At 40.2% G+C, this 22,284-nt stretch overlaps 1 protein-coding gene and 1 long non-coding RNA gene across 52 annotated transcripts in view; one reads left to right on the top strand and one right to left on the bottom strand.

The window, feature by feature from the left end:
* The window catches only part of DTNA (dystrobrevin alpha), a 412,319-nt gene extending 402,509 nt beyond the window's left edge, over positions 1–9,810 (top strand). For 22 of the 50 annotated variants that reach the window (XM_077974947.1, XM_077974956.1, XM_077974949.1 and 19 more), the window contains one exon: positions 7,965–9,062. In XM_077974947.1, coding sequence (XP_077831073.1) covers positions 7,965–8,105 — 141 coding nt within the window. In that variant the 3' untranslated portion in view covers positions 8,106–9,062. Of the gene's footprint in view, positions 1–2,382; positions 2,432–5,420; positions 9,063–9,516 lie in introns of those variants that run through there. The other 28 variants (XM_028837820.2, XM_028837817.2, XM_077974983.1 and 25 more) reach the window with 3 other exon arrangements.
* Positions 1–22,284, bottom strand: part of LOC114669788 (uncharacterized) — a 33,278-nt gene that overhangs the window by 7,451 nt on the left and 3,543 nt on the right. The window contains exons 3-7 of one of the 2 annotated variants that reach the window (XR_003724471.2): positions 19,292–19,362; positions 18,863–18,931; positions 16,926–16,994; positions 14,718–14,797; positions 13,845–13,951 (exon numbers count right to left, since the gene is read on the bottom strand). This is a non-coding gene — a long non-coding RNA (uncharacterized LOC114669788). Of the gene's footprint in view, positions 1–13,844; positions 13,952–14,717; positions 14,798–16,925; positions 16,995–18,862; positions 18,932–19,291; positions 19,363–22,284 lie in introns of those variants that run through there. The other variant, XR_013408220.1, reaches the window with a different exon arrangement.

Genomic DNA, 22,284 nt, shown 5'->3' with positions numbered 1-22,284 from the left:
TTTTTTTTTTTTTTTTTTTTGAGACAGAGTTTCACTCTGTCACCCAGGCTGGAGTGCAGTGGTGTGATCTTTGCTCACTGCAACCTCTGCCTCCCTGGTTTAAGCAATTCTCCTGCCTCAGCCTCCCCAGTTGCTGGGACTACAGGTGCACATCACTACGCCCAGCTAATTTCTGTATTTTTAGTAGAGACGATGTTTCACCATATTGGCCAGGCTGGTCTCGAACTCCTGACCTCGTGATCCGCCCACCTCAGCCTTCCAAAGTGCTGGGATTACAAGTGTGAGCCACTGCACCCACTTCTTATAACTGTCACTCACCATGTATTCTTTTAAATTCCGCCATAGAAAGTGATAAGTGGCCTTCTTATATTGGAAAATAACATGGTAACTAACAGTCCAAACTCTTTCAGGCCCATTAAGAAAGATGCTTTTTCTCATAATTATTTTTAAATGGATGCAAAGAGCAGGGCACAAGAAAATTGAATAATCATAAACCCATCACCTCCCTTGAATTATTTGCCCTCAGCCTTCCTCATTGCCCACCTCATGCCAAGTGTAAGTAGGAGAATGGCAAACCTCATGGAGAAATGTTGGGGGAACTGCAGGCCTGTGTTCAGCAAGGTGTGGACGGACAGATTTTCAGATGTACTGGAGTATGTTAGCCACCTGAAAATTCACTGAACATGACATATACAATTGGGAATAAATGGAACTAGCGACTCATCCTAAAGGCCACGCATTTCCCCGTGGAGATCGTTCTATTGCCTTGTTTGTCTTCCTCATGTGTTCCTTTTCCCTTTAATTCACAGGCGTTTGCTTGGGGTTCTGGTATTTCAGGGATGTTTGCCTGGTTGAGACCAGCTTTTTCCTGGGCCTCATTGGTTATTTTATCCTGTCAGACTTTCTGTCGAATGGCCAGACAAGTTTTCTGCACATTCTTTTGCTTTTTGTTTCTTTGTTTTGTTTTGTTTTGTTTTTTCTTTTTGAGACAGGGTCTCATTCTGTTGCCCAGGCTGGAGTGCAGTTGCACGATCATAGCTTACTGCAGCCTCGAACTCCTGAGCACAAGCGGTCCTCCCACCTCAGCCTCCTGTAGCTGGGACTACAGGTGCACACCACCACACCTGGCTAATGTTTTTATTTGTTGTGGAGACAGGGTCCACCATATTGTTCAAGCTGGTATTGAACTTCTGGTCTCAAGCAATCCTCCCACCCCGGCCTCCCAAAGTGTTGGGATTACACGCATAAGCCACCATACCCAGACTTTCTGCATATTATTAGGGTGCCCTCTCTTACTTTGTTATTGAAAAAAAAAAGAGAGAGAAGCAGAAAGAATAAATTATCTCCTATTTCTCATATGTCTATAGATAAAGCCTTGAAATAGTTTTCCAAGAAGATTGTAGCAGGAGAGAAACGGAAGCCCGCCAATTCCATCCCAGCAATATAAAAACAAAGTTTTGCCTCTTTGGAATGTTCCATTTGCCTTTTCAGTTTAACAACCACATTTCAGAAGCAACTAAAATGTTGGTCTAGCCATACCAAAGAAAGAGGGGAAAAGAAAAACAGAAGTGACTATGTATGTAGAGCCAGGCTCCCACGCTTCAGAAACAAAGTTGTCTGATTGCAAACCCGTGGAGAGTGCAGTTTTCCTTGCGCCTTCTGTGGCTCCTCCACAGAAGGAAACCAGCCTGCAATGAAACTGCCAGGGCATCTCTGGGAACTCTGAGGGATGGCATTCCTACACATAACTCATTAGGCTCTGCTGTGTAGAAAGAAAGAAAGAAAAATGTGGCTAAATAACCAGTGTTCTGGTTCATGCTATCAGAAGCGTCTATTAGGCCTCCCTCTTTGAGCTCATGTCACTTTCTGTATTTCAGTGGCAGCAGTAACTGAAATTCTAGGGTTTTTTTTTTTTCTTTAAGGGAGGCAGGCTTACACTATTCCATATAAAATATTAGATTTTTATTCATTTGAATGAATTAAAAATGTAACCTTCTATGTGTAAAATGAAGGAAATTTCTACTAATGACTTAAGATTCAACTGGAGGTTTTACCATCGCTCGTAAATATTAAGCTCCCTCTCCCTCTCCTTTCTTTTCCATGCCTCATGACTTCTAAGAAAAGGACAGGGAAGAGGCTGGGAGAATGTAACAGGCCTGTGTATCTCCACTGAAAACATATGCCCTGGAGGATCTCAAAGTGGTTTTCCTTGAATGCTCTGTGAGCATATGGTTGTTGGATGGATTGGAACGCTACTCTCATTCAATAGACTCTCTCTCTTTGTGTCTTTGCGCATGGCTTCCTGCCAAATAATTCACCAGCTTGACTGCATCACAGACTTGACATGTCACCTTTCTCGTTTGTGTCCTTTGTCACCCACAGGTCAGCTTGCAAGGTTGAATGCAATATCCTTTTATCACACTCCTCTCAAGTAAGTACCGTCTTATTTAGGAGGAAATATGGCCACTGTACACTCAATTCTGATAACTTGTAATGTAAATTCACAATCACTTCTCTTAGTCATTTCTTTCTATGTGATAAAATATCCTCCTTCCCTGCTGATATCAAAGAATCATCTCAGTCTATGGAGTGTTTCATTATAAACTAGTGGAGATTTGCCAGACATCCTTGGGAGTTGACTTCTTACTCTATTAGCTAGGAAAATTGGCACAAAACTTCTAAACCTAGAGATGTTCCAGTAATCCTCTGTGGCTATGAAACTTACCAATAAGTTTGTCACATCACCAATCCATGACAATATCAGAGTTTATAGCCACTCTAGCACTTGAAAAGGAAAAGTCAGTACCTCTAGAGATGGGCCAGCTTACTAGTCATACTATACCTAGGGCTCAAGAGATCAAATGTGTGTGTCTCAATGAGTGAAAGAAGAACCATGCATTATTAAAAAGAACAAAAGAGCCCAAACAGAGGAAAAATTCTGCAGCCGTATGTTTTTGGAATACCTGATTCAAATCCATTGTGGTATTCAGCAGTATATAAATTAATTTAAAATATGATTTTCACGGCATGTGAAACCACTCCAAAGCCCTACCTAAATATGTGGAGATCCTCAGTAATTTTTTAATGCAGAGAGATTAGCACTGGACTGGCAGAATCACTTGACTGTAGTGGTCTGAACCTTAGGCGCCAGACTCTAATAGACCCATTTCAAATATGGATTTCACCAAATCCTAGCAGCAAAACTTTGGGCAAATTATTAAACCTGTATTAGCCTCAGTTTCCTCTGTACAACATATTGCATAATAGCCTCACAGAAGAGGCTGGTATTATGTATCACCACAGAAGAGGCCCGTATTAAAAACCACATCCTACTCACTGGGATATAGTTTTTAAAGAGCTTGGCATAGTGCAAGGCACATTATCATTTATTATGAACATTCACATGTATGCCTGACCCTATGTTCAGTGCTTTATAGCACTTCAACACCTGGCAGCTGCCATAGTGTTTACCTAAGTGTACGGGAAACACTGAGACCCAGAACTGGCTTTCTCTCTCTTCTACTTTTATAAACAAGGCTAGGACGCAGCTACATGTGATGACTTGGCACACTGTGGGCCACACTGTTCCATAAGTCTAGATTTTTTTCTCTGGCTCCAGTTAATAGCCAATTAGATACCCCCATGATAGTTCAAAGCAAATGTACCTCTCAAAGGATTCTGACTGCACTGGCCCAAACATTTGAGCTTTCCCAACCATGGAATCCCATAAGTCTATGGTGTAGTGGACAGTAATGCTATCAATGCTGGTTGCTATTAATAATTTGAAAAAGGAACAAATATCTGTTAAATGACATACTAATTAAGAAAGAATACATGCTCGTGCAAATGCTACTGACATCCTGTCTCAGTCCTCAGGTTAAAATTAAGCAAGTGAAAATCACGGAGTAATTGCTATGATCATATTATATACTTTATGAGTGGTGAGGAAGGAGCTCGTTGACCACTCTCTATTCTGCCTCTCTTGGATTTGAGAGTGCCACGCCACATGCTCTCTTGACTAGAACGAAAAAATTCCCAGGAGCCGTTTCTGAAAATATTCACTCCAGTTATAACAAACTTAGTCCCAAGGGGCAGGCCTTTTCCTTTAATAGCATTTTCTTTCTCTTAGCTTCAGCAATTTGATCATTGTTGTTCTGCACATTATTTAAACATCAGTAGCTAGTTCTTAGAAAAATATTTTTGAAAGTCTAATAAAATGTGCTTGCCTTAAACTCAGATAAAAAGTAGCATTTGGTACCTAAAAGCCAAAAATGTCAGTATGCTAGAAGTTCCTAGGCCATTTTTTAAATCTTCTGTTGCAAATTTAGCAGTGAAAAATTAGACAGTTGTAGTCTTTGCCATTTACTGCATCCTGTAGTCCACCTAGCTGGAATTCCACAGAACTCTGAACAAGAACCAGCCTGTCATTCAATCAGCCACATAGGCAAATTCATTTAAAACCTGATAGAATGTTACAAAAACTAGTGGCTTTTCATTTTTGCAGCTGGCTCTATCCTATTGTACTCTTTCTTAATGTAACCAAGAAGTACAGGTACATTTTAACTTGTTTATTTTATTAAAATATTTCTGTTTAGACTTCCTGACTATACTGCAAGACCAGAAATTATCCCAAAGTATATGTGTCTCTTATCCAAGGGTCTGAAGCCAGTTCATCAGCTTGACATTAGCCATCCGCGAAGGCAGAGGGAGCCTTGCATGGGGAAGGGGCAGAAGGTGGATGCCAGAGACATAGAAGATGCAACATCTGCTCAAAAAGAGCTTTAGACCTGTTTGAAAATAAGCACGCACTTATCAACATACAATACTAAAAAGAGTGAATAGTTTAAAACCTGGCTTATTGGTTTTCAACTAGCCACTTCTGAAGAAACAGGATACATAATGGCACTCAGCTTAGGGTCCTCCAAGACTCAACTTTGGCCCACTTAGGTATTGAATCTGTCCCTGTTACATCCTCTGGCCACATGGTACACCACTCTCCTTGGCCACTCACATCCTAATGGAAAATAGAGGATTGGACCATCCACAGTAGATTTTTTAAAAACCAACGTGGCATCCTAATGATGGGTCACGGGTTTTATCTTTGTCCAAAGGACAGCACAAATATTTCTGTTTGTGTTGCTTTTCCCCTCCAGATGCCTCCGGTACCCACTAAGAAAGAGATCCACATAGAGGACTTCCTGTCCTCTCTTCCAGAAGATGCAATAGCACACAGTGTCCTAGGACATTAATTCCTGATTGTCATAGGAAAGGAGTGTGTGTGTGCATGTGTGTGTGTGTGTGTGTGTGCACGCATGTGTGCTTTCTTCTGTATTGGGGAAAGGGGGGGATCCTAAGCTTCATAACCCTAATTTAGAAACAGTTTGCATCTTTAAAAAAAATTACACATTCCTTATTCCCAGGCAAGCTATAGTCAGACAGATGATGAAAGTAACATGAAAACTGGTGATGATGGAGAGCCCTGTGGCCACACAGAGGAGGAAGACAGCAGCCTGGCAGCAGCCTCACCGAAGAGAGGAGCCACCACACCCAGCAGCTCCCGACAAACCCCCCACCCCTAAAGATGTGTTCTGATGACTATAGTGCAGCTAACTTTTTGTTCTAAGATTTTTAGTGCATAGGTGTGTGTTTCGAGAAGGAAAGAAAAAAAAGACTTTTGTTCAAAGTTAACTTATCAGCTACATCCTCTGTAACATGGTTCATCTCTGGTTAAAAAGCAAACAAACACAGGCTGAAAACCCATGCTGCTGTTATACACAATGGCAGTATTAACAAGCATTTTAAACCTTTGCACATGATATTGAACCTGTTCAGTTTACAATGACAATATTAATACTGTTTATAGCTAGACGTTTGATTTCTGAATTGTTTGGATTTTAGCAAAACAGTTTATTATACACTGTACATTTTTTTTTCACAGCAATTGGAAAAAAACAACCACTTGCAATCATTCACTAACCCTGAAGAATTTGGTTCCTGAGTGTACAAACTCAGAGCCTGGAAGCCAAGAAGGGTCCTTGGCCTGCACGGTCTGTAGTTGACTCCAAGTCTCTGTGAGCAGTGACTTGAACCAAACACACCAGGAATAATCTATTCTTTGGGGCCTCTTTCCAACTTGGGGTTGTTTTCTTTCAAGATACTCTAACAAATCAGCCATAGAATTTAGTGTAAATATTTTTTTCCAAATAGATACCATATTCAAAAAAGGCAACATTCAAATTATATAGAATCTAGTTTTTAAAAATCAGCACAGATCTTCTTAAAAACTGTGAACTATGTTTTGAAATACTCGTTACTAAAGCTGTTTATAAACCACAGGTGCCATAAGATCCCCCAAACGGACTAAAGTTATCTCTGCTCTTCCATGGTCTTGTTCCTCTCGTTTTGGCTTTAGGAAGCATGTCTTTAACAGCACTGCTCGTTCACAAGTTCCCCTATCAAGTTGTTTGGAGGCCTTCAGCTTTAAATGTACAGGCTTAAAGTGCGCTTGCAAACATTCGCTCTCCTTTTATTTCTGAATGTTGATTGCCTTAGCTGGCCACCTGGTGTTCTGCATGTAGCCTTCTGTGGTCATGTGAAAGGAGACAGGCTCTTCTAAGTTGAGTTGGGATTTTGCACTCAGTGAAAAGCTGAAGTGCAACAGAACTATCAAAGACAAGAGGATAAAAGACTGGGATAGTCTTTTCTAAGGACCCTCTTTAGAGGGCCCTAAAGACCTCCTTTGGGAATTCAATTCTGGGGAAAATGAAAAAGTAATCTTCTAATTGCTTCAAGATTTGATGTTTTTAAAAAGCCTGCGACATATTCAACACATTAGGCTTAAATTAGCAGTTTCTCTGGAATTCCTGTCTCTCCTTTAAAAGAAAGGAGAGAACATTTTAGAATAATTCTCAAAGTGTGTCCCCCGGACCAGCAGCATCTGCAACACTTAGGAAGGTCTCCGAAATACTAATTCTAAAGTCCCACCTCAGGCCTACTGAATCAGAAGCTCTGGGGGTGGGTCCAGAAATCTGTTTTAATCAACTCTCTAGGTGATTCTGATGCTCGCTAAAGGTTGAGAACTACTGCTTTAGAATGAAGTTCGTATAATAAAGTCTCTGAAAAGGCCTTATTCAGAATAAGCAAGAAAGGTTCTGTGACTCACTTTTGCTTCTGGGACTGGCAAAAACCTTCTCCAAACCCACATAAAAAGTTCGTAGTTGGTGGATGCCCAGCCGAGTCCTGACATCTTCATGCCCCCTCTGCAGAGGGCGGCTGTACGATGTTCACATGTCTGCGTTTGGTCAGACATCATCTCCTTGGCTGCCCTTTGAAACCAAATCACTTGCCTTGGGGATAAAGCACTCGATTGGCATTAGTGAGAGGCCCGTCCTGTCCCTTGACGTACTTAATCATACATCTCTCCAGAGAACCCACCTGAAAAATGTCCCTAAGCACAGGCTGACACCAAAGTGGCACAACTGCACAGTTCTCAGATTTCTTTGCACAGATTGATTTTTATTGCGGGTTTTGTTGGGGTGTCTTAATGTTCATCTCTTTTCCACTGCCCATCCTCTGTGAACCCATACCTCTCTAGATGGAGCAGGTGGCCACTGGTGCCTCATACTCAGTACTGAAAACCACTACATCCCAGCTACCTATAATGCTGTCAGCTCGAAATCATAGCCAGGTAGTTCTTGAACTCAGAACTTAAATCCTGCACGTGGCACTCCACCACTGACTGGACCGAGCTGGCATATGTTGTTTCTTTGTGTTTCTACATCAAAATGTTCGTCTAAGATTTGAACTGTTCTGCTGATAACCTTCCCCGTTGTCATAGCTATTTCATTGCCAACCAACTCCATCACATGGTTGTTGATACCATCATATAAAGCCATTGCAAGGACTCTGGAAACTGCCGCCAATGACCAATTTCTGACTAACCAGCCACCTTTTCTTTCTCTTAGCTCCACGTCAGCACTGAGACCAGACTCAAGCACCCCTGTCCTGTAACCGAGACAAAATGGCGTGTGTTATTTTGGGGTTTTGTGTTTTTTGGTGGGTTTCTTTCCTTGGCTCTCCAGATTTACTTTTGGGGCCTGTTCTAAGTGCAAACCCAGCAGGTTTCACTTGTCGTGTCCATTAGATACAACTACATCTTGTGGGGGTTGTTTCTTTCTTGTTCCACAATGAATTGCACATCCATCTCCATCAGAGCTGGTAGCCTATTAATAAGCACTGGTCTAACACAGCCAACCCTCCCCCACAGCGCCATGTTAATGGAGGAGGGGAGGAAGGTGAAATCTACTGCATGGGATTCAGGAAACAGTTGTGGTTGGTCAGGACGGAAGTCGGGGTAAGTTTGGTTGGTCAGAGGGAGTTGTGCTGGAGATTGTGAAAAATGGATTCTCGAATGATCTACTATAAGGCAGGGAAGGTTCATTTGTAAGTAGTAATGTGAACTGAATTGCATTAAGAGTGTGTGGCCTTTGTTGTGATATACTATGTATTTTCTTATATGCATGAGCCAAACTGTTGCATCATAATTTAGCACTGATGTCTGCTTTTATTTTGATCATCTTTGTCCACCCTTATTAGTTCTTGGCTGTTAACTATAGATAGATCTTGTAAATCCAGCAACCTTTGGTTGCTGCATTCACCTTGGTTCGATTCCACACCAGGAGCCACAAGTGAGAACTCCACTGTCCTTAGAAGAAAGGGCATTTTTACTTTTGAACCAAAAAGAGAAAAAAAAAATCAGAAGTGTTACATCTTGAGGCGAATTAACTGTAAGACATTTTTAATTATGACTACTGCAATTTGACACCATTTGAAATAATTCAGAGACACTAAAGATTTCACAATATTCATTGGTATTGTAAAAAAAAAACCTACTATTGTATGGATTTTTGTATTGCTGTTAAGTATTGTTTTGTGTGTATGTGTGTGTGTGTTGGAACCTCCTGGGGACATGTTATATTTTGAAGTGATTAAACTATTTAATTGTGTGTCTATATTTTGGAGTGGAATTATTTCTTCATTAAAAAATGTTTTTAAAAACACTATATCTTGGGTGTTTTATTCCTTTGTTTCAATGAATCTTTCCTAAAGCAACCTGGGAAAGAAGGAAGGCAGGTAAGTACTTGCAGTTTAAAGCAGGACCCATTGATGGAATATTGAGCCACTGAGGCAAAATAGCTCACCTTCTCTTGCCTTGGGGGACACATGGTTTTTAACCATTCTACTGTTTTATTAGCATCTGCGAGTATCTGATAGAAATACTATTCTGCTGTTGATGGAAATCCTTATTATAATTGATATGGAAGTGAGTTTGAAATTCTAACAGCTAACATTTCATGTTTGTATCACACACTGTTCTTAACACTTTATGTGACTTCACTCAATTCTTTGAATCCTCTGCATCTAGCCGTGTATTCTGCAAATATTAAGTGCTCAATGGTTTTTTTGTTGAATTACTGAATAAATGAATTTGTGGTGTTTGGTTTGTTTTTTTTCTAGAGCTAGTGATAAAGGAGGATCAGCAGGCCTAGGAGGTCAATGTGGTGACAGCAACAGCAATCAATTTAAGAGATCCAAGGAGAGTGTCAAGAGTCCACATGTTAAGTGTTCTTATCTCAGAAACAAACCACAAAGGGACACAAAGAAACTTTTGGAGGTGATGGCTATGTCTATTACCTTGATTATGGTGATGGTTTCCCAGGTATATGTATGTCCAAACTCATCCAATTGTATATATTAAATAGGTACAGATTATTGTATATCAATTATACCTCAATAAAACTTTAAAACAAACACATACAGATATAAATCTTGCATGCACAGATGGAAGAAATAGAGTCCACAGTGATAATCACTCCTTCCATTCACATCTCTCCCTCAGAACCTCTGTGAGTCCCATGCAATGGAAGGTTGGGTGTTTCACTTGCTCAAAGATCTGTTTTCTTTACAGGACCTGTGAGTCTGGCTCCACCCTTCAAGAATAGCATTTTTGGGAAATCTGACTCTGTGGTGCTGAAAGTCTGTGCTCACAGGGTTGGATTGATTTGAAGTCCATGGAAACAGCTGTCAACACTCTAGAGGCACTAGAAAGAGAAATTAAGAAGTTCTCCATCCTGGCCGGGCGCGGTGGCTCAAGCCTGTAATCCCAGCACTTTGGGAGGCCGAGACAGGCGGATCACGAGGTCAGGAGATCGAGACCATCCTGGTTAACATAGGTGAAACCCCGTCTCTACTAAAAATACAAAAAACTAGCCGGGCGAAGTGGCGGGTGCCTGTAGTCCCAGCTACTCGGGAGGCTGAGGCAGGAGAATGGCGTGAACCCGAGAGGAGGAGCTTGCAGTGAGCTGAGATCCAGCCACTGCACTCCAGCCTGGGTGACAGAGCAAGACTCTGTCTCAAAAAAAAAAAAAAAAAAAAGAAGTTCTCCATCCTTTGGGAGGCCGAGACGGGTGGATCACGAGGTCAGGAGATCGAGACCAACCTGGCTAACATGGTGAAACCCCGTCTCTACTAAAAAAATACAAAAAACTAGCCAGGCGAGGTGGCAGGCACCTGTAGTCCCAGCTACTCGGGAGGCTGAGGCAGGAGAATGGTGTAAACCTGGGAGGCGGAGCTTGCAGTGAGCTGAGATCCGGCCACTGCACTCCAGCCTGGGCAACAGAGCAAGACTCCATCTCAAAAAAAAAAAAAAAAAGAAAAAAAAAAAGAGGTTCTCCATCAATTACAAAGGCAAATACTGACCTGAGATAATCACGAGAGGGAACTCACACAGTCCACTCACTTCCCTTTGAAGGTGAGAGCCAAGGGCATGTCCAGCAGCTCCTGTCCACACCCCTTTGGGCTGTATTTCAATGACTCACCACTTCATCTCTTAGGCGCCACATTTAGCTCTGCCCTACCTCAGCATTTCCCAAATTTATTGAATTATGAAAGCCTCCTGAGAAGTTGATTAATTCTGATTTGGCAGATGTACAGTAGGGTCAGGTAATCTGGACGGTATTTTTAATAAGCGCTTCAGGTGATATGGTCTGACCAGTTTTAACAAATGTTATTTCTTTGCTGCTCAAAATACAGTCCAGTGACCAACAGAACTAGCATCACCTGGACTTTGAGGATTCCTGTATATAGAACATAAAGATACCCTTCCCAGATGTTGCCATCATCTAATCATGTGGTTGATCTTTCCGGTGACCAGTCCCCATTCTGAAGCTATCTAGGAGCCTACAGAGATTCACCTCATTAGCATAAAAGATATACTCTTGTCACTCAGGTAATTCCAAGGGCTTTTGAAGCTCTGTGCTAGGAGCCAGGTACAAAGACCAGAAAGACCACATATATTCTCCATTATACTACACAATAATACTTGCTTTTATATTTGCCCATGTAGTTACCTTTACTGTAGATCTTTATTTCTTCATACAGCTGCAAGTTACCATTTAGTGTCCTTTCATTTCAACTTGAGGACACCTTGTAGCATTTCTTTCAGGGCAGGTCTACTTGCAGTGAACTCCCCCAGCTTTTGTTTGGGAATATCTTAATTTCTCCCTCACTTTTGAAAGACAATTTTGCCAGATATAGAATTCTTGGTTGATAGAATTTTTCTTTCAGCAATTTAAATATGTCCACTGTTTTCTGGCTTCCATAGTTCCTGATAAATAGCCAACTGTTCATCTTACTAAGATTCCCTTGTACATGATAGTTGCTACTTTCTTGTTGCTTTCAAGATTGTCTGTCTTTGACATTCAACAGTTTGATTACAATGTGTCTTGATGTGGACCTCACTGAATTTATTCTACCTAGAGTTCATTGTGCCTGTTGGAAATATAGAAATAAATTTCACAATTTTTCAGAGAGATTGGTTAGGACATCATCGCAATAATCCAAACAAAAAGAAATAATGATAGTTTAGACTAAGGGTAGAGTAAAAATGGTTATATTTTAAATATGTTTTGAGGGTCCAACCAACAGATTTTGTGGGTAGATTGGATGTCTGTGAGAGAAAGAGAAGAAATAAGGATAATAAAGTAGTCTGAGAGCCCAAATAACTGGGAGAATTAAGTTAAACTACTAAGACCAAGAACACTAGAAAGAGCAGAATTTGCGTGGGTATAATTTCAGGAGCTAATTTCTGGACATAATACCTTCGAGATGCCTATTAAACATTCAAGTGAAAAGAGGGAGGAGTACTGGAAATACAGGCTTGAAATTCAGGAGGAAAGTCTGAACTGGTGCTAAAAATCTTGACATCATCACTACGGAGATAATAAAAGAGACTGAAACGGAATGGTCAGAAATGTAGGAATAAAATCAGGAGCTGTGGTGGTGATCAACTGTGTTGATGCAGCGGATAAGTCAAGTAAGATAAGAACAGGGAATTAACCTGTCACATGAGTATTGACTTGAATTGATTTAATCATGTTCAAAGAATCTCTTTGCTATTTTAAAGCTTGAAGAACTCCTATGTTCTTAGTGAAATCTTCAGGAACACTGAGTGAAAAGTCATGTTTGCTTTTCCTCTAAAAGCCTCAAGGGAGTTGAGTACTATAATAAATCCACAGAGTTGATTCTGATTTCCATCTCCACACACCCTCGCAAGCCTGCTCCTTTTTCTAGTTTCCATTTGGTGAGATCAATCCACAAAGATAGTGCTGACAATCTACATATTGTTGATAGGCTTCTAACAACCAAGTTGATATAGAAAATATTTCCCTATTGACTCTCTAAATAGCTTTTTAGTGAAAAGGATATATGTAATCATTATTTTTGGAAGAGGAGCCTTTCTTTTATGACTTCCGCAATTTCATCTGCCTCCATTATTTTCAGAGGAAGAAAGGCTAAGTTATAAAACCCTCCCCTCCTCTTTGATGTGTAAAAATAAACTTTAAAAAATGACTGTGCCACTTTATGGCAATATGTGTTTGTTTAATCTTACCTATTGGTTACTTTCAGAGATAAATTAAGTGAAAAGGTACATACAAAGCACCTAGCAAGGTTCCAGAACATGATGGAAGATCAACAACTTCATTTCCTTTCCCTTTTTCCCTTCTGAAGCTTGTGACCCTTATTTATAAAATGAAGGTGATAGTTTTTTGTTTTCAGAAAATTCACACAAAAGTAAATTACCTCAAAGATGAATATGAAAAAATATATTCAGCCTATTTAGGAATAAAATGACTGGAATTTAAAACTGTGTTATACCTGTTTAAAAACCTATTAAATGAGCAAAGTCAGTCAATGCTAGGGAAAGTGGAATATCTGCTACTAAAAATATGCACCTGTGAAAGATTGTGTATGATGGGGTAGTCAGGCAGAGGGGTTGGGCAATGAAGGAGGTAGAAGAGAGATTCAAAAACGTTCATGCTTTACAACTCAATAGCACCACATCATGGACTTTCAAAGACATTAAACTTGTTAGACACAAACATAAATACTTAAAAATCTGACAACAGAAAATAGTTAACTGAATCATGGTATATCTAAACAATGCAATATTTTGCAGCATATAAATATGTATGCATAGACATTAAAATGGTTATGAACTGGTGAGAATGTATAATGATGGAACCACTTTGGAAAATAGTCTGACAATTCCGAAAAATGTTAAGCATAGAGTTACCATATGACCCAACAATTCTACTCCTATGAAAATGAAAACATGTATACACAGAAATATGTACATAAATATTTATACCAGCATTTATTCATAATAGCGAAAAGAGTGAAAACAATTCAAATGTCCATCAACTGATGAACGGATAAACAGAATTTGGTATAAACATGCAATGAAATAATTATTTGATGATAAAAAGGAATGAAATGGGCAGGGTGCAGTAGCTCATACCTGTAATCCCAGCACTTTGAGAGGCAAAGGCAGGCAGATCACTTGAGGTCAGGAGTTTGAGACCAGCCTGGCCAACATGGCAAAACCCCGTCTCTACAAAAATACAAAAAATTAGCCGGGTGTGGTGGCACACATCTGTAATCCCAGCTACTTAAGAAGATGAAACAGGAGAATCATTTAAACCCAGGAGGCGGAAATTGCAGTAAGCCGAGATCACACCACTGCACTCCAGCCTGGGTGACAGAGTGAGACTCCATATTAAAAAAAAAAAAGGAATGACATGCTGATACATGAAACAACATGGATAAGCCTTTAAAAGACTATGCTAGGTAAAATAAATCAGTCAAAACAGACCACATATTGTATCATTCCATTTACATGAAGTGTCCAGAACATGCATATTCATATCCACAGAGGCAAGTAGATTAGTGTCTGCTTAGTGTTGTGGAGAAAGGAAGAATGACTGCTGGTGAATATGGGGTTTCTTTCTGGGGGAGGATGAAAATATTTTTAAATTGATTATGTTAATGGTTGCACAACTGTGAATATGCTACAAAAAATCACTAATTTGTACACTTTAAATAGATGAATTGTATGATGTGTGAACTGAATCTTGATAAAGCTGCTCTATAAATGACTGAAGAACTTAATAACAGGATCAAACACTTGTGTCTGCTATGAACAATCATTAAAGTGGGATTTTAAAAAATTATATGAAACATTCAACTATGTAGAAATATGCACAGAAAAAAGAGTAGGAGCTTCTGGATAATATATTTAAAAGGCACACATTTGGAGAAAATGGAAGAGGAAATAACATTTTGGAAACTGGAAAGCAAATGAGCTCATGGTCACTAACCTAGCAAATCAGAGCAGGCCGACTCCTGTGCTGAGAACCAACCAGAATCCTCAAGTCTCAGGAATTGGCACCAGGTACCTCTGAAAATGGGACACACAACAGAGTTTGTTGAAAGCTCCTGAGGAAACAAATCCTAGATCCTCTTCTCTTCTTCACCCCACTGGGTGACTGTCCTTCTCCCACTCAAGTGAAAACAGGAGGTTCATACTACAGAGAGGGCAAGATAGAGGGGTCTGGTCTACTCTAGAGGATACCAGGCCTAACTGAAGGATGAGTATCGTACAAACACATGGGAATTTTGTAATCCTATACATTGTAAATTCTGAGACCCTCCAGCCACCTTTCTCAACACACAGAACGCTGGCAGTCAGGCCTTTACCTTCAGATCAGAGATGAAAGAGCCTTCTTTGGGGCATCTGACCAATCCAAAAGAAAAGCCCTAGACATACTGACATGGGCCCAAGCAAAGCACCCCAAAGCAAAGCTCGTGTTCAATCAGCTCCACTCATATGCTAAGACTACAAATCAGCTACTTAGACCCCCACTCTTAAACAGGAGCAGACAATCAAGTATAACCAGATATTTGAGTAGATCCTTTCACATAAATGTTAGAGACCAAGACAAAGAGACAAAAAAAAAAAAAAAGAAAAAGAAAAAACCCTAGAAGAAAAGTGGTCTATGGTGCAGAAATTAAATAAGATAATCTCAGCTGTTACAAAATCAAACCCGCAGAGAACAATGGCTTAAACCCCAAAATGGGAGTTCCTGATTAGTAGGCAGCTCTCCTCCAAGTATTGATTTACGGATCCAAGTTCCTTTCACTTTTTGAAAATTTGCAATTGCATTTCTTAGCAGATTCCCAAAATTGTATGATGGTCATGCTGAGAAAAACCTGCCTTAACCCTTATTTACATTTAGAAAATAACTAAAAAAGAAAAACTAGGTAATTATTCATCCCCAAATTGTTCAAGAAAACTAATAAGGCCCAGTGCAGTGGCTCACGTCTGTAATCTCAACACTTTGGGAGGCCAAGGTGGGCAGATCACCTGAGGCCAGGAATTCCAGACTAGCCTGGGCAACATGGCGAAACCCTGTCTCTACTAAAAATACAAAAAATTAGCCTGGCATGGTGGCAGGCACCTGTAATCCCAGCTACTTGGGAGGCTGAGGCAGGAGAATCGCTTGAACCTGGGAGGCGGAGGTTAAAGTGAGCCAAGATCACCATTGCAATCCAGCCTGGGCAACAAGAGTGAAACTACATCTCAAAAAAAAAAAAAAAAAAAAAAAAAGAGAAAGATAGAAAAAAGACTAATCATAGTAAGCCATATAGCTCAGCTTTGAATCTCATCTCCAAATAGCATATGAAATATAATAATGTAAGCATGGCATGTTAATCAACCAAAATCTCTATGGAGAAGATGGGAGATGATACACATACATGGTAGAGGGGCAAAGCTAACTTCTCTGCCATTTTCCATAATGGGAAGTCCATAGACAATGCCTAAAACTTATAAAACAAGAAGAAACATAAATATGTTATTTAGAGATGAGGTAAATACAAAAAGAAAAAGCTTTAAAAAGAAGTGGAATTAGTTGTTTCTGAGAAAGGAAATTTGGGGAGAATGAAAACATTTTATGCCATGTGAATACAATTTTGATTTATAAATAGAAAAAAATGGTGGAAAATATTTTAAGGTATTAACAGTGATTGTCCTTGGGTAAAGGACTTTGGATAAATTTTTAAAACATTCTTTCTTCATCTATATTTTCTGCATATTCTAAAGTAAACATGAACTATTTTTACAACTGAAGTATTAAAGTGTAAAAGTAACATGTTTGTCTCAAAAATTATAAGAGTTAAATATGCAATGTTTTTAAACAAACTGGTATTTTTAAATTTTAGCTATTTGAATTAAATAAAAAGGAGATGAGTTTTTTTGAGGTGAAATTGCTATTCCATATGATAGAAAATTTGGGTGTATTAGATCCTTTTGTAAAACATACCAGATTGCCACTCTTATTTTCTGAACTATCTTGCCTCTTTTTTTTCTTCATAACAAAATAAATGTCCTTCCAGCGAGTACCATAATGTTTAGGGTTATTTTGAGGCAAACACTTAACTGGTATATTAGTCTATTCTCATGCAGCTAACAAAGACATATCTGAAAACTGGGTAATTTACAAAGGAAAGAGGTTTAATTGACTCACAGCTCAGTATGACTGGAGAGGCCTCAGGAAACTTCCAACCATGATGGAATGGGAAGCAAACACTTCTTTCTTCACATGGCAGCAAGCAACAGAAGAATGAAAACAAAGTGTTGGGGAAGCCCCTTATAAAACCATCAGATCTCCTGAGAACTCACTCACTATCACAAGAAAAGTGTGGGGGAAATCACCCCCATGATTCAATTACCTCCTACCAGATCCCTCCCATGACATGTGGGGATTATGGGAACTATAATTCAAGATGAGATTTGGGTGGGGACACAGCCAAATCATATCACTCTGCCCCTGGCCCCTCCCAAATCTCATGTCCTCACAATTCAGAACATAATCATGTCCTTCCAATAGTCCCCCAAATTCTTAACTCATTCCAGTATGGTCTCAAAAGTCCAAGTCCAAAGTCTCATCTGAGATAAAGCAAGTCCTTTCTGCCTATGAGTCTGTAAAATCAAAAGCAAGTTAGTTACTTCCTAGATACAATGGGGGTACAGGCATTAGGTAAATATGCCCATTCCAAAGGGGAGAAATTGGACAAAACAAAGGGGCTACAGGCCCCATGCAAATCCAAAATCGAATAGGGCAGTCATTAAAACTTAAAATTCCAATATGATCTCCTATGACTCCATATCTCACATACAGGTCACAGTGATACAAGAGGTGGGCTCCCACAGCCCCGGGCAGCTCCACCACTGTGGCTCTGCAGGGTATAGTCCCATCCCAGCTAGCATAGAGTGTCTGAAGCTTTTCCAGGTGCACAGTGCAAGCTGTCAGTGGATCTACCATTCTGGGGTCTGGAGGACTGTGGCCCTCTTCTCACAGCTCCACTAGACAGTGCTCCAGTAGAGACTCTGTGTAGGGCTCCAACCCTGCATTTCCCTTCAACACTGCCCTAGCAGAGGGTCTCCATAAAGGCTCCACCCCTGCAACAAACTTCTGCCTAGATATCCAGGTGTTTCCATACATCCTCTGAAATCTAGGCAGAGGTTCCCAAACCTCAATTCTCAACTTATGTGTGCCCACAGGCTCAACACCACATGGAAACTGCAAAGGCCTGGGGCTTGTACCCTATGAAGCAATGGCCTGAGATGTACATTGGCCCCATTAGCCATAGCTACAGTAGCTGAGATGCAAGACACCAAGTCCCAAAGCTGCACACAGCAGGAAGGCCCTAGACCTGGCCTAGGAAACCACTTTTCCTTCCTAGGCCTCCAGGCCTATGATGGGAGAGGCTGCTGTGAAGGTGTCTGACATGCCTTGGAGACATTTTCCCTATTGTCTTGGTGATTAACATTAGGCTCCTTGTTATCTTTGCAAATATCTGCATCCTGCTTGAATTTCTCCGCAGAAAATGGGCTTTTCTTTTCTATCACAATAGTCAGGCTGCAAATTTTCAAACCTTTATGCTCTTCTTCCTCTTGAATGCTTTGCCACTTACAAATGTTTTTTGCCAGATACCCTAAATCACCTCTCTCACGTTCAGAGTGCCACAGATTTCTGAGGCAGGGGCAAAATGCACCAGTCTCTTTGCACGGCAAGAGTGACCTTTATTCCAGTTCCCAACAAGTTTCCCATCTCCAATCGAGACCACCTCAGTCGACTTCATTTTCCATATCACTATAAGCATTTTGGTCAAAGCCATTCAACAAGTCTCTAGGAAGTTCCAAACTTCCCCACCATCTTCCTGTCTTCTGAGCCCTTCAGTCTCTACGAATTCCAAATTTTCCCACCTACTTCTGAGCCCTCCAAACTGTTCCGACCTCTGCCTGTTACCAAGTTCCAAAGTTGTGTTCCACATTCAGGTATCCTTATAGCAGCACTCTACTCTCAGTACCAATTAACTGTATTACTTCATTCTCACACTGCTAATAAAGACATATCCAAGACTAGGTAATTTATAAAGGAAAGAAGTTTAATTGACTCACAGATCAGGATGGCTGGGGAGGCCTCAGGAAACTTCCAGCCATGGCAGAAGGAAAAGCAAACATGTCCTTCTTCACATAGCAAAAGGAGAGAAAAGAATGAGAAATGAGCGAAGTGGGAAGCCCCTTATAAAACCACCAGATATTGTGAGAACTTTCTCATTATCACGAGAATAGCATCAGGGAAACCAATTCCATGATTAAATTACCTCCTACTGGATCCCTCCCATGACACGTGGGGATTATGGGAACTACAATTCAGGATGAGATTTGGGTGGGCATGCAGCGAAACCATATGAACTGGTAATTAGAACAATCAGCAGAGCCAACTAAATGTATAAAATTTCCCAACTCACAGCATCATTTCATGTCATTTGTTTTTGTTTCTCTGCCATGCATGTATAAGCATCTCAAGGTAAAAAATCCACACACCCTCTCTTCTTCCTTCTCTTCCTCTTGTTCTCCATTTCTCTCTTTTATTCTTTCCTCTCAAATTTCAGATACTGAGAAAAAATAACTAACATTGGTGTAGTGTTAAGGTAACATTTACAATTTCCACAAAACCTATTTTCTTTCCATTTAATCCTCACAATACCCATTTTAGGAAGTTGGTAATATTCTCTTCTTTTAATGATACAGAAAACAGAATCACAGAGTGATTTGCCCGGAACACTCCATGGGGAAACCACAACTGGAACCTACATGGCTTCATCTTCGTGATGGTTATTTACAACAGGTGTTCAATAAATGTAGCTCAGCCAACCATAAACTGAGAAGAACCTGGGATACTCAACCTCTAGTTAGTCCAGATTATGCTTCCTTTTGTTCACTAGGCAGAAGAGTGGATAATTATCTGTGAACTCTCTTTGTGGTAGAAAAATCTGCAGACAAGGTAAAAATAGGAAAGAAGACCAGGCATGCCATCAAACAAGAAACAGAAGGCAAAACGCAAGACATTTCCCACTTATGAAAAGATGGTATGCTTCTGGAAGGAGTTTCAAAAGCAGGTTTCTCTCTCTATGCACAGGGAAGTAGACTTCAGCTCGCCCCCACCAGATATGGCATCAGCCAAGATTAAGATTTGCCCAAGGAACTGTGCTCAGTTTCTTGGCTTCGGTTTAATTCCTGCTGCTGTCTTCTGGTCGCCCTAGCAACACGTATTAAATATGAAAATTTTTGTTTTAAACACTATTTGTGCTAGTAAAAGAGAACTGGAAGACTAGGGAAAGGTGAAGAGATATTTTCAGTACCAAATGTTTTTCTAAGACATCAGACTCTGCAGCAATGCTGTGATGTACACTAAGAACCACAGAGTCTCAAAACCTTCCCCTAAGATTTCATTGGCAAAAGTCAGGAGTAAGAGGGCGGTCCTGGTTGTAGAACACTAGAGAAGCTTAGGGCAAGAACTTTTTCTGATTCATAGTCAATTTCAGAACAATGGTCCTCTGAAAACCAAAATACTTTATAGTCTTTTTTTAAATTTTTTTATTTTATTTTATTTTATTTGAGACAGGTTCTCACTCTGTCACCTAGGCTGGAGTGCAGTGGTGCAATCATAGCTCATTGCAGCTTCTATCTTCTGGGCTCAAGCAATCCTCCCACCTCAGCTTCCCAAGGAGGTGGGACTACAGGCATGTGCCACCATGCCCAGCTAGTATTAATTTATTTATTTATTTACTGAGAGAGGGTCTCATTCTGTCACACAGTGGAGTACAGTGGCACAATCTCAGCTCACTGCAGCTTGACCTCCAAGTCTCAGGTGATCCTCCTGCCTCAGCCTCCCAAGTAGCTAGGACCACAAGTGTGAGCCACCATACCTGGCTAATTTTTGTATTTTTTGTAGAGATAGGGTTTCACCATGTTGCCAGGCTGGTCTCAAACTCCAGGGCTCAAGCAATCCACCCACATTGGCCTCCCAAAGTGCTGGGATTACAGGTGTTAGCTACCATGCTTGACCCCTTTATAGCCTTAAATAGAAAAAGAATGCTGTCTTTGAAGGGGTTAGTATATGGAAGAAAAGAAATATTCTCCCTCTGTTGCAAAGAGAGCCCTTGATGGAGAGAGATTAAAATATTTTAACACTATAAAAATGAGAATATCATTTTACCGGAAAACTAAATCAAGGCTAAGAAAAGATACTGAAAACTGCGTGTCAAACTTATCTTCATTTCCTGGCTCTCACTGTCCACCACAAGGAAGCATATTTGTTCAACTGCAGATGATTTTCCAGCCATGAACTCTCTGAATTGTCCCTCAGTATCCACCAAGGATAGGTTGCAGGAACCAACCCACCAACTGATACCAAAATCCCTGGGTGCTCAAGTCTCTGATGTAAAATAATGTAGTATTTGCATAGAACTTATGCACATCCTCCTATACAGTTTAAATCATCTCTAGATTACTTGTAACACTCATACAATGTAAATGCTATACAAATAGTTGTTTTACCATATTTCTTAAAATTTGTATTTTTTTATGGTTTTTTTTTTTTCCTGAATATTTGTTATCTATGGCTGGTTGAATCTGTGGATGTAGAACCCACAGATACGAAGAGCTGACTGTGTTATACAGATCTCTGTTTAATGAATATTGAACTGTGTAAGGGATAGTTCTCAATTTTTTTTCTGAAAAAGCATAAAGTCGTTCTTCTTCATATGACCACTTAGCAGAAGGCTAAATTGCAAATCTGTGAAGGTGAGTTGTACAAAGCTGACAGAATTTATCCTAGGACCATAGCTTTGGCCTGATTTGACCAGGCCTGATGAAGGGACAAAGCTTTGTTAATAGTGCTTGTTCACTCATTTGCCTTATCAGATTCTAACCCTGTGGTAGGCAGTATCTGCCCTCATTGGAAACATCACATAACCCAATGCCTGATGCAAAGTGATTGAGCAAAAATTATAGAAGAAATGAAGAAAATAAGGAGGACAAAGTATTCCCCGGGCTACAGTCAGGATCTTTCATGAAAGCTTTGGAATAGAGGAAAGTCTATTTGGATCAGACCCTGATAAGCACTAGAAGCAGGAGGTTGATGCGGCAACCCATGTGCTCTAAAATTAGGTGGAAGTGATGCTTGTTTTAAGAAGTAGAGACGCTGATTTGTATTCTGACCCCTGAGCTACAAAAATATCTGACAACAGAGCCAGAACTTTCTCAGAAAGTGACTCAGCAGCTTGCCTCACATTGATCCAGTTTAGCACTGAAAGCCCCAAGTCCTGAGAAATCCTCAGTTCCCGTCAGATCAAAACATTGGTCACCCTAGAAAACAGAGATGTTCGAGCACTCCAGCAGGTAACAATTCTCAGCTGAATTCTGCATCATACAGCATGTAAGTTGTTAATCTAGAGTGGGACATTTTGAGGACAAAATAAAAATTTTTTTTTTATTCTACCACGAACATATCTTTTTTATCAAAAGCTTAATTT

Source organism: Macaca mulatta, chromosome 18 (assembly GCF_049350105.2).
Source record: "Macaca mulatta isolate MMU2019108-1 chromosome 18, T2T-MMU8v2.0, whole genome shotgun sequence".
Classification (NCBI taxonomy): Eukaryota; Metazoa; Chordata; class Mammalia; order Primates; family Cercopithecidae; genus Macaca; species Macaca mulatta.
The sequence above is the reverse complement of the archived record's forward strand: the minus strand, read 5'-3'. Positions and strand labels throughout refer to the sequence as shown.